The 12,944-nt window shown below is 40.7% G+C and overlaps 1 protein-coding gene across 2 annotated transcripts in view; it reads left to right on the forward strand.

Annotated features, from left to right (window-relative positions):
- Positions 1 to 12,944, forward strand: part of LOC134004580 (protein PHTF2-like) — a 46,357-nt gene that overhangs the window by 27,168 nt on the left and 6,245 nt on the right. The window contains exons 4-8 of one of the 2 annotated variants that reach the window (XM_062443910.1): positions 2,110 to 2,166; positions 7,082 to 7,151; positions 7,602 to 7,760; positions 9,040 to 9,205; positions 10,981 to 11,142. In XM_062443910.1, the coding sequence (XP_062299894.1) occupies positions 2,110 to 2,166; positions 7,082 to 7,151; positions 7,602 to 7,760; positions 9,040 to 9,205; positions 10,981 to 11,142 (614 nt within the window). The remainder of the gene's footprint in view (positions 1 to 2,109; positions 2,167 to 7,081; positions 7,152 to 7,601; positions 7,761 to 9,039; positions 9,206 to 10,980; positions 11,143 to 12,944) is intronic. The other variant, XM_062443911.1, reaches the window with a different exon arrangement.

Raw genomic sequence — 12,944 nt, forward strand, 5'->3', positions numbered from 1 at the left:
GTTGGGAAATGATCAGAAACGTTGAGAAAGGTATTTGACCTTAACAGCAGTAACCATCAAAATGCAACCTGATGGTGACATGACGGCCGAGTGATGCAGCAGAAATCACTATTTCATCATGAGAGCGAAGCAACAATATGGAAATATGACATTCAAACAACATGTAAAGATATGCAGGACGATCAGTCTTGAGATCAGAGAACAGGATCTGTAAAGAAATGATTTAATCTATATTTTAGACACATTAAAATCATTTCCATTTCCTCTCTCTTCACGTTCATCCTTCATTGTCTTCCCCCTCTCTCTCTCCATGTTTAATGAGGGACTCATTAAAGATGCAGAGTTTTCATCAGCGGGCTCATGGGGTGAACCCGACTCGATGCCTAGGAGACACTCACATGAATACACTGATGTGCTGAGCTCAGATCATCAGCTGATCCTCTTATGTCTCTAAAACACACGCTGTGAAAAAGCAGTTTTTTAAAAATCGGTTAATTGTGGATCGAAAAGCACGAGAAACACAATACTGGCAACCGTGGCAGGGTGAAGTTAGCACAGTTTGATCTCAGAGAGGGTTTGTTTTGTACTTTTTGTGTTTGTGTTCTCGGGTCAGATGTCTGCATGAGGTACAAATCTAACTCGTTCCCACGGTAACACCACCCCATATCATTGTCTGTTATTTTTCAACATCAAATGTCTCTCCGTCCTGCTAGACACACACAGCATATGTGTGTGTGTGTGTGTGTGGTAGAGCCACTCATGCACACTTTCTCCACCTCAGAGTCACACACTCCTCCCTTCTACTTTCCTGTGTGTGTGTGACATTGATTAATACTGGCTGTAGTACTAGATCACACTGTCAGAGGTTTCTTATAAACTGCACTGTAGTTGAACCTGACTTTTTGGACCAGTTTCACAGGTTCTTCACTCCTCTTTAGAGAAGAAAAAGAAAAGAAAAGTATGAGGGCCGGGTTCAGGAGTAAATATGAGATCAAAAGAGACTCTTTCTGTAGGTACAGTGGCTTTTTCTTGTGGGTGGTTCCTCATTCAAATGTGAATTACTCAACTCAGTTTGTTGAGACCACAGACTGTGTATGAAGATGGATGCAGTGATGTGTAACGTCACCCTTTGGTTTGCATTGAAGTTGGTTTGAAACCCAGAGATGCTGCTTGTGGTTTCTATTTGAAGCCAAACCTTCCAAATATGGAGTGCGGGGTCACCTTCACGCTCTGGACACATGATGCACGCTACCTATTAGGTCAAACAGGGCCGTTATCACAACAATAGCCCTAATCAATGTGAGTCCTGGAGCCAGGGAGCCACCTGTCAATCACAGCTGTCAATCAATGTCCACACAGCAGACATCAAAGCTGCTATAAGTCTTCAAATCTTATTACTGGAGCAATTATTTCCACCATTACTCTTATACGGAGGGCTGAATTGACTTGAGAGATTGATTTAGTGTTTCTAAAGAGAAATTCAGGCTTTTTGAATAGGAGTCAATTTGGAGGCAGGGACAACAGCAGTGGCACTTTAAGGGACGTCAACATTGGCTTCAGCCTCAAACTGTGCTGGTTGACGCTTGGTACAAACCCTCATCATTTTGTTTAATTTCAAGTGCAGATCCCAAAGTTTACAAAGACACCAAATATAGTATCAGTCAGGTGGGGAATGTGTGTAAAATATATTGTAGACGATAACTAAAATGTTTACCTTTTGATGTAATGATGCAACACATATGTGGCTTCAATGATGTGATATCGTCAAACAGCGTGGAATAAGGTCATTTTGTTTTGTACAAGGTTAAAGCTACGGTACTTAAACTAGAGTTTAATTAGTTAATTTCAGGTTCATTGATCCAGACTGTAGTCATGAAAATGATTCATGAGATCATAATCACGGCTCCCAGGAGCTTTAAATCCTGAACTCACACAGACAACAAACCTCTGTGTACTAATGATCCGTTTTTGCTGACTCGTCACAATCTTAAAATCAGTTGCTAGTGCCGTAATGGGGATTTAATTTGGTTTGAAATCATGACAATGATGCATTGTACTCGGTTTCTTTTGTTTGTTTACCAAACTTTTTTCTTTCTCTGTTTTTTCCAGATTGGCGCCTACGATCAACAAATATGGGAGAAATCTGTGGAGCAGCGAGAAATAAAGGTACGTCTAGTTTTGTTGTTGTTTTTTTTGTTGCTCCACGCCTCCATGTTTCTGTTGTTTCACTGTTGATACTTTTTTTCATTTTCTCCTTCAACAAAATGTTTTTGTGGTTTCTTTTGTCAAGTCTCTGTTTTGTCTTTCACTCCTTCATCTTCCTCTTCTTCTTCTTTTATTCTTTTATTATATTTTCTGTCTCTCACCATGCCGCCAGTTCTTTTCCAGTGTTTTCTTTTAACTCTTTCCTTTCTGCCCTCTCGGCTGGTTGTCACCTGCCCATCTCTCCTCTCTTCATCTCCATCCGTCTTTCCTTCTCCTCCTCCTCCTCCTCTCTACAGTTTATTTCTCTGGTGAGTATTCAGCGAGGCGGGACGTCTCTCCTGCTGTTCCCGCAGTGCACGTCTGCTCACCCACGCTGTAGATTAGAGATTGTGATTGGTCAGATCCCGGTGTGTTTTTTATTATTAACCCCTCTCTGCGTTCACACCTCTAGCGTAGCACGCTGCTTTGTGATTGGCTGCAGGAAGCGAGTCATTTGTTAAAGTTAAACTGCTCTTTGTAGACAAATGAAGTAACTGGGCAGCTGTGGAGACAACAGTGGTGTGAACACAGCTGGATTAGCATGAGTCATGTGATCAGGGAGGCACCAGGTGACTTCCTTTAACTCTCAACAAAAAGTTTTGGGTCGACGGGGGAAAAAGCAGCAGCAACGGTTGTGTGTTTGTCTGGGAAAAGAAATCATTTAACGGATGGTGGAACATCATCCAGCCTCACAACATGAGGCCATGTCCGTCTTCTTTAACACTCAGGTTGAAATGGTCAGCTTTCAGGTTTTGTGTTTTGATGTTCATTGTGATGTATGAATGTCAGAATCTGTGCTTGCATCTTAGCTGCAGTCTAGTAGGAAATGATACATCAAAGTGACAGAAGATTAATCAGTCACTGTTTTGATAATCAATCCTTTAGGTTATTTTTTTTAGCAAAAAATGTCAAATATCTACTGGATCCAGTTTGTGTTTTCTATTAGTTTGAACTGATATCTTTGAGTTCTGGGCTGTTTAAACCCTATTAACACCTGGCATTAAAATGTGATCTGTGTATCTGGAGACTTATATATGCACTCAAATTTAAATCGGATCAGCCAAACTACATTTGAAAGTGGGCGGGCTCGAATTGTGACTGGATGTCAGCCAGCTGCAAATGCAATCTGCACAGCGTGACCACATACTTAGGAAAAAAACTCCACCCAGCGAGTTGAAAGATCACTGAAGTCGGCCTCCTCCTGCCAGCTAAAGCAAGTCCTGCAAGAAGCTGCAAGTAGCCACAATAGATAAAGGTGTTCCCTCGCTAAAAAATGACTGACGCCCATGTTTCCCATGCACTGCGATGAAAAGAGGAAATTAAAAAAACAACCTGATGTGTTCCAAGTTGTTAAATCCACCAGATTAATTTGGCAAATTTGCATATTAAGATCCAATCACAGCACTGTCACAACTGAGAATACACAAACACACTATTATAGCAGACGGGAACAAACAAGTAGTTTAAAGACGTCATGTTAGACTTTAGGCAATTTTACACAATAAACTATCAGTTGATTTGAGATTAATGGATGATGAAAATAATCCTTAGTTGCAGCTCTATTATCATGCCAACAGAACAAATGTTTCTTTTTGTCAGGTTGACATGAAATGGTCAGTTTTAGAGGTTAGTTTTGTCTCATAGTTGCTCATTTTAACGTATTTTATTAAATCTTTCATCGTAACTGACCCGCACGCTGACAAGCAGCCAACTCCTCCCACCAGCATAGATCAGAGTGAACGTCCTCCACTTTAGTGTTTTGGATACTTCATAGTTGACCTCTTGTCACTCCTACTTGATATCACTTTGCATCCTCAAATTAGAGCTCGGTGCGACGATATCGTGTGTGAGTGTGTGTGAATGCATGCCTTAAGGAGACTCCCTCTCAGCACTGAGCAGTGGTAATCAGATCCTCTTCACCTGTCTGCCGTCACCTCTCACCTTTGACCCGCAAAGAGGTCGACTTCATCCCTCCCCCCTCACATTTTATGAGAGATTCTATGACATCCAAACCTCTCTAAGTGGACTTCGAGGACATGATAATGCTGCGTGAAGTGTTTTTAAAAGGCAGTATTGTTGATTTATTTCGAGTTAATCATTGTGCCAGAAGATCTACATGAATGAGAAGTTTCCACTCGACTTCAACCTTCCTCATACTGTACCTCCTGTAAACAGAGAGCTGACAAACTCTCTCTTTAAGCTCAAAGTCCACACACGCTCTCATGAATGCAGCGCTCTGACCTTGACTCCCTCTATCTTTGCAGTAAATGGTTTCCCAGCATTTTTTAGCTGCAGCTCACACTGCAGAGTTTATCAGAGGATGGCACTGAAGCTAGATGTTTCACCTCCTCACCCCCCCACAAAACTGTTAGTTGTACTTTTTTTATTGGCTCTTAAAAAACACTTAATCACCCGTTGTTCTCAATATAGTAAATCCAGGAGAAACCAAGAGGAGCAGATGTCGTGCTGTGCGTTGTTAATGAACTAAATTAAGACAGATGAGCTCATTAGGAGATCAGCAGGATCAGGAGCCAAAATAGATCGATTTAAAAGCATTTCCTGTCTCATCTCTGGCTTTGCCAAAACAAATAAGACCAGAGAATACTCAATTACACCAATTTTATGCCCCCATTTGGCTAAAATGCACCTTATACTTCTACTTATTTGTATCAGTTTTGCCATATTTTATGTGTAAAAGTACTAGATTTAGTTTATAGTTTGATTTAAAACCTTTTTGGGGAGTAGAGCATGTTTGAATTTAGCTGTCTGATACAGAGAGTTTATCAGAGACTCAGACACAGGAAAGCCAGTTGCCACCTGCTGGTGCAAACAGGAAACTACAGTATATTCTGCTGAATTTGGCTTCAGATCATAAACATAAATGTGATATCTACCTTTTTATATTTGTAGCTTCTTTGTGCTTTACATAACTTGAAGAAGTAAAAACCCGAAGCCTTAACATGACAAACAGTATGACATTCGTAAGTGTCTGAATTTAGACTGACATGTTTCACTGAGTGTCTGGCAGCCACACATCACTTCCCGCAGCAACACCAGCACTTGTAACTTGAAGGTGAAACTTGTTGGTAAAGATAAGAACCTCTTAAAAGTAGCAGCAAGATAAGAGCGCTGCAGACAGGCGACATGTTGGTGAAGGACTTTGTGCTGTGCTAAATCTACTGCCAGGAGGTATTGATCGGCTTCTTTTAGCCACACACACACACACACACACACTATTCTGCTACTCTCTGTCTGTCTCACTCTCACACACACACACACACACACACACACACACACACACACACACACTATATTTGCTCGTTGGTTGTGCTATTTACAGATAAGGACCTCCATCAAGCCTCTGTATTAGAGCATTAACTGATAACACACAGCTTGATTGGCCTGTAGGTCAATATTAGCATCAACTGTTCACATTGAAGTTGACATTATCTGTGATATTTAACTGCACTTTCATCATGAATCATACATTCCTTAAAAAAAATTAGTACTTTCAAAGCACTAATTATGTTTTTCTCTCCTGGTTTTGTACGGATACACAAGTAGAGCAGGGTCATATTTGAAATGTTTGGATATCTGAGTCAGTAAAGACACTAAAAATGAATTAAATAGAGTAGACTATTTTCATACAAAGCTGAAATATGTTTACTTTTTAAACGATAAATATACAAAAATAACCAAGACTGCTGATCTATTTGAGGTCAAGGGTATTTTTATTATTTCCTTTTTAAGAGAAATGTATCTGAATTACTGCATAAAAACAGACATGTAACCAAAAATATACACTTAATAAACAAAAAACTATCATTGTTGGATATAAATTTAATGTATTTTTGTATAAAATGGTTGATCACAGTAAAGCCAATGACACTAAAATCACAAGAAGGACATTAAAGGGTAGTTTCCAAATCTTAAGTGTTCAATGAGAAATTATTTATATTTCCTCTCTGCTCTTGTACGTACAATAGGAAGTAGGTGTGTGTGGGAAACTGAGTTGATAGTGTGTGTGTGTGTGTGTGTGTGTGTGTGTGTGTTTTGAACTCCTCCCAGCTGTGCACATGTACTGTTCCTACAGCGGTGTGTTTACCCAGAGTCACTGATATGTGCTATCACTAAAGCCAAACTACTGTCAGTCTGCTTACCATAGAGACACACACACACACACACACACACACACACACTCAACTCAAAACTATCTCTATTTATAGACCTCACTTTCTCACACACACTCTTGCAGAAAAGCTGTCATACACACTACATGCATGCAAATTTCGTAATTTACAGTCGCTCAAAGTTTCAGGGCAGTTTGTCATCACGGCCGAGGGAGCTGTCTCTCTCTCTCTCAGACAACACACGCAGCAGATGAAGTGTGTGTCGCAGGAGGAAGTGACTGGCTGGAACAGGAAGTCAGAGTGCCACAGGGGAGCGTTATTCCCAGGCTCATAAACTGCACAAAGCACCAACTTTCAAACTATAACAGTAAAGCTCGCAGGATGAATGAGAGCGGTAACAGCTGGTTTCAAAGACTGACGGGTCTGTGGGGATGTTTTGCTGTTTTTAGTTCTCCACACCGGGCTGAATGTGTAGAGATAAATGTAGATGCAGTGTAATATGAACTAGAGCCTGTAGCTGTGTTAGCCTGAATGCACGGTGTGCCTCTTCAAACACTGGATGTGTGTGTGTGTGTGTGTTTGTCAGGGCATAAAGTGCACGATAAGCCTCCTGCAGTCGAGTTCCTGTAAACAAATGAGTGTGTGTGAATATCAGTGAGCTATGAAGTTTCCTCTCTGACTCAGCGTCTGTCTGTCTCCCCCTGCAGGGCTTGAGGAACAAGCCGAAGAAGACCGGACACGTCAAACCAGACCTCATCGATGTGGACTTGGTTAGAGGTAAGAAAAACGCTGACACTGTTCCATCAAGCTCATCTGATGATTTTAGTGAGTTAAATCATCTGACACACGACATCGTCTGTCTGCTCACCCAAGATGCCAGCGTCGCCATGCCAACCTCCTGTCGCTGTTAATCCTGGTTGTCGCCGCCTCCGTCTATCATGTCTCATCTCTTTCTCCATCTCCTCGTCACTGTCTCGTATTCAATTATTCATCAAATCAGTCAAATGTATCCTCATTGTTATTTCATTGCAAAAGGAGACGGAAGAATAAAAGCAGATAGAGGAGACAGGAACAGAAAGAGAGGAAGTGAAGGATGAACAGTCAGGAGCAGAAGATTAACAGATAAACACACACATCTCTAATGAGACTCCAGGATGTGTGAAGTGATGATCCTTCCTGCTCACCTTCTCATCAATCTAAGTGTGTGTTCATGTGTTCACTCTCCAGGTTCGGCGTTTGCAAAGGCCAAACCAGAGAGTCCGTGGACGTCGCTGACCAGGAAAGGCATCGTCAGAGTTGTTTTTTTCCCCTTCTTCTATCGATGGTGGATCCAGGTCACCTCCAGAGCCATTTTCCTCTTATTGCTGGCTCTCTATCTGCTGCAAGGTGTGTGTGTTTGTGTGTGTGTGTGTGTGTGTGATGTTTGTTGTATCATAACACCTCCCCACACTACAGTTTCTCTAATTGTGGTCTGGCTTGAGACAGACGTCGCTCTAAATGGGCCGTCCAATAAATGATTAACAGTTCTTGTTTGCTGAGACATGGCCACTATTATCAGGTTGGATCAGTATCAGCCAGTTACATATGAGTTATAAGTCTTGTTATAGCAGTTTTAAGCATTCACTGATTGATCCAGTATCTGAAACCTTAATTGAATGTCTTCCAGATTTAAATCTACAGAAAACACAAGATGTTCAACAGCTGCTCCCGAGCATCTGATCACTTTCTCTGAAAATAAACATGTAGACCACAATGTTCAACGGGCACAGGGCGCTCCCTGGCAACGCCTACACAACCGCTGCACAAACACACCAAATACTACTGAGCAGTGTTTTCCACCACATACATTTTTCATGTAAAACAGACTCAACACTGTTATTTTTCATCTCTCCTTCCATCCTACCGCCCTTCCTGCTCACTTCCCCCACATACCACATAAAACCATAGACACACGCACACCCTCACACCTTCTGTGTAACGCTAAAAAAAAGTTTACAGTGTTTTTTTTCAAACCACTATGGGGCAGAAATACTCCAAATAAAGTCAGAGAAACACTAGTCTGAATCAGCGGATGTACACTGTGGGTATAAGCCTGACGATTTTGGTTTGTCGGTTTGTCTTCTATCAGTAGAAGTCACATAGTCGAGTTTTAGCATTTTCTTTTGCAAGGACGCCATTGCTGCATCCTGGGCTTGTGACTGGTTTAAAGAAATACGAACAAGCCAGTGTTTTTCCCCTGAAGCAGACCTGATAGTGGACGTGAGACTAGAAAAACACCAATCAGAGAACAGTTCATTAATTTGCTCTGGCTAATATGTTAGCAAACGGTTGATAAGTTACACATCCAGTAGATGCAACAAGACACGAGCATCCAGCTGGATGTTTTTTTCTCGTCACTTGATGAATTCAAGTCCTCTTCACTCTTTCACACTTGTTTCTCTGGTTTTTCTCTACCAGCCCTTGAAACTCCAATAAAGTCAGCAGCTGTTAGATAATTAGTGTTAGTAAATGTACAGGCTGTAAAACCAAAACTACTCAAATCTGTAAAAAAGGTGCAAATGTGTTCTTCGTGAATGTTTAAATCATAATCTTGACACTTGTTATTTAATTTCTGGGTCTAAAATGTTGTGTTATTTAATATTTTGCCTCATTCTCTCATTCACAGTGGCAGCAGCAGTCTTGTATGTGTCCATCCCGCAGCCTCATGGGATACCAGCCACCGAGGTGTTCGGAGGCATCTGGCTCATGCTGCTGCTGGGCACCGTCCACTGTCAGATCGTCTCCACCAGGACCCCGAAACCTGCCTCCAGCAGCGGGGGGAAGAGACGCAGGTAAGGAAAAAGGAAACGTGGGGAAGAGTTGAAAGAATGAAACCAGATGGATTAAATTAGATGGAGTTTAACGATAGGAAAGGAAAAGAAAAGGAGGACGACATGAACGCAGGATGTGGGGATGAATCATCGGAGAGATGAAACCAACCAAAGAGTTCCAGAGTTCTTCGGAAAAAAGGAGACACAGGAAGAGATAAAAAGAGAGGAAAACAGAGATAACATAGGGAGAGTTTATTGGATATAAATAGCACAAGATGGAGAAATAAGGGAGGAAGAAAGTTGTGTAAACAAACGAGTGAATACATCTTTTGTTGCTGGGTTTGTTTGTTTTTTAACTTGCTGTTTGCTTTCTTGGTCGGCTTCTTTCACTAAAAAACAAACAGATTGAAGAAGCGTGTTTATCATGGAGAGATTTTTCCGTTAAGTGAGAGTCTCAGAAACCAAACATGTACCGATCAAAACACTCATCAGACTCTTCTTAGATTGTTTGTTGTGTTTTTGTGTCATTCGAATCTTTCTTTGAAGCTTTATTTAATCTAAATTACACGATTGTCTGTTTTGTGGATTAGATTTTTAAAGATATGAACCGGCTAAGAAGTTTGATGTGGTTTGATGTGGTTTTATCTTTAAACCTTTCAGTGTTTAGGAAATCTCTCCCTGATAAACTAACCGTCACTCCAGACGAGACGGAGTGTATTTACTGTGTGTGAAAGTAGAAAGTAGACCGCTGCTTTGTGTGTGGGTTTTTTTGCAGTTTGTGATTCTCTCTTTGTTGTTTGAAATCTTCGAGTCTGCGGCTGCTGGTTCTGATTCACAATTCTGTCAGTCGTTTTCATACTCTGGGAAGAAAATTGGACCATGCCACTGTTTTGGAAAGCAGTTTTGGGAGGGTTTTTTTTTTTTTTTTTTTTTTTTTGAGTGAAACACACAGTTTGTTCCTTCCTTGAATCAACCGTGGTTCTCTTTCATTTCAGTTGAGGAAAGACGGGGGGGAAAAATCATGAAAAGAACAATTATTATTTGACACAAAGTTGATTCTGTACATTTTTTTGTCTATTTTTTTTCTCTCTCTGTTCTTCAGCTCACTCTTAAAAACATTTGATCTCATAGACAGAAAGAGAAATCATCATCAGTCACTAATGGGGTCTCCTGTTGGGGCAGGAAACACATTTTTCATTTTTTTTTTTTTTTTACCATTTCTAGCTGAGAGAAAATCTTCATCAACATCCTTTTTCATCCTTCCTTTAAATCTTTAGAAGTCGAGTCCTGTCCTGCACCTCTCCTCTGTCCTGTAATGACCAAACATTTTAGGAGAAACTGTTAAATATGACTTTGATGTTAATATCCTGCAAAAGTAGACATTAAAGTTTCAAATCTGCCCCAAAAAATGTCTCCTTAAAAACATTTTCTATGTACTTTTTCCCATTTTTACTTGATTTTAGTTTAAAAAAAACATTGGCATAATAAATGGTTTTTAACTTTTTTTAAATGGAAACTTTCTACTTTTGCAGAATAACAACCTAAAACAGGATTTTGGTGGAATAAACCTTTTAACTGTGTCCCTTTGTGTCCAGCGGGCGCCCTGGTTGTGGATACCAGAGGCGTCGTTTGTCCTCTGTCACAACTTGTCTGAGCACTGCGTTCATTTAAAAACTCTTTTTAATACAATAACGTGCGGCAGGGTTCCCGCTGGACACACAGCTGTAGTTCCAGGTCTTAGTAGTCTCCAGGTCTAAGTCTCTCTTCACCCTCTATCTATTCTTTCCAAACTGAAGGAAGTTGAGGAAGGCATCTCAGATGGAGGTGCATAGGGAAGGCGACGGGTCTAGCACTACCGATAACACACAGGAGGGGGCGCCACATTCCCACTCAGCCAGCACCACATACAGCCTGGGCGCTTTGTTCCAAGATTTCTGGCATGATATCTGTAAAGCTGGGTGTGTATTTTCGTTTCCCGTCTTCCTAAAAAACGAGATGATGTACGATGTACAGGACTGCGCTTCAGTTTCTAAAATGATCCAGATTGAAGTTGGCCTTTCAGATGATTAAATAATTGAATAGTGATTATGTTCATATATAATCACAATTAAATGTAATATATAAAATTCAGAATAATGACATTTGTCTCCACAAAATAGGAGATAAAGGTGAACAAAAATACTAAATGTACCTCTTGTTTTTGTGATATCAAAGTCAGAAACTGAATCTCAGCCCTGACTCGTTCCAAACAGGGCTGCAACATCACTTCTTTTCCTCTCATATCGTAAATTGTTGCCCTCAGTTGACTGAATATATCTATCAATCAATATATCAAGAAATTCTAATTGGACAATCAGGAAATAATATATTTTGAACTTAATTGACTAACTATTGCTTCCTGTTTTGCATCAGATTTTCTGTAAATAGCATGCTGAGTAGGCTATGTGGAAAGGTAGCATGAGGAGCTGTCTTTACAAAATAATACTACAGCAATCCTCACTGCCGTCAGGACTGCTGCACGTATATCTGTTCAGTGGTTTCAGCTCCTCATGCTTCGGGTTCAAATCGCTTCAGCCGACTCCCAACAGTGTGGAACATTTATGAGCACAAACTGTCTATTAGGGGTGTCACGATTCTCCAAATCCTCGATTCGATTTTATTCCGATTATAAGGTCATGATTCGATTCTCAATCCCTTTTTTTTTGGTCCTTTTAGCACAGATGCCTATGCCATCTTTAGACTAGTCATGAGTGATATAATCTCCATCAGTTGTTTGCAATGTACCACACTAAGGCCCTACTGTCAAAATTATATAATTTATTAGCAATATAATGTAACAATAACTTGTTTCTCAGTCAATTGGAAACTTACTGTAAACAAAAGAATCATGTAGTGACCCTTTAGTAACTGCAGTGTGCATTCTTCATATTAGATGATATTCAAGTTCACAACAAAACAAAAACTAAATTAAAACATCCTAATGTCCATAAACATCCCTGAACAATGAAGTGTGTTAACTGTCCTAACTGTATCCTAACAGTAGCATCTCTGGTGCTATAAATACCCCCATAGCGCTAGTTATTGCTCTAGTGCAGACATCCCAACTCTCGCATGTGTTTGTGTGACTATCAATGCAGCGCATGTGAGAGCAAAGCGTCCTGAGAGCTCTGTGTTGCTGCTTATTAGACCAATCACCCCCCCACCCCCACCCCCAACCCCCGCCCCGGACCGACAACCAGTTGGAGTTTGGTTGATGTGTCTCCTCTATCAGCGGTTGCCATGGTGTGTTTTTACCGGCTGCAGGTTCAGGTTAGAGAAGGTCATGTTGACTCGCTGCATTTCACCACGTGTGTGTTTTTTCCCCTCTTGACTCGCCTGCGGGACTTGACTTTGGGGGCGTGGCTACATCCTCGATTCCTCCGTTGATTTCGAAAGGTCGAGATCGTGACATCATTTCGATCGATATTCGATTAACAATCGAGATCGTGACACCCCTATCATCTATTCATTATCTGCCAGACTCAGTGAATTGTCCTTAAATCACTTTTCACAAGAAAAATCAAGATAGAAAAACAACATTACTGATTATTTTCAAGAATTCAGTGTTGGACCTGAATTGTTGTTACTTCTCTTTGGTGTGTTGGCGTTGATTTTGCGTTAATGTTCCACAGTGTTGAGTCGAATGCATCCAGTATTAGTTTGATTTTATCTATCTGCATGTTTGCTTCTTAAAACTCAACATTATTACTAGTAAACTCAC

The sequence above is a fragment of the Scomber scombrus genome, chromosome 22 (assembly GCF_963691925.1).
Source record: "Scomber scombrus chromosome 22, fScoSco1.1, whole genome shotgun sequence".
NCBI lineage: Eukaryota > Metazoa > Chordata > Actinopteri > Scombriformes > Scombridae > Scomber > Scomber scombrus.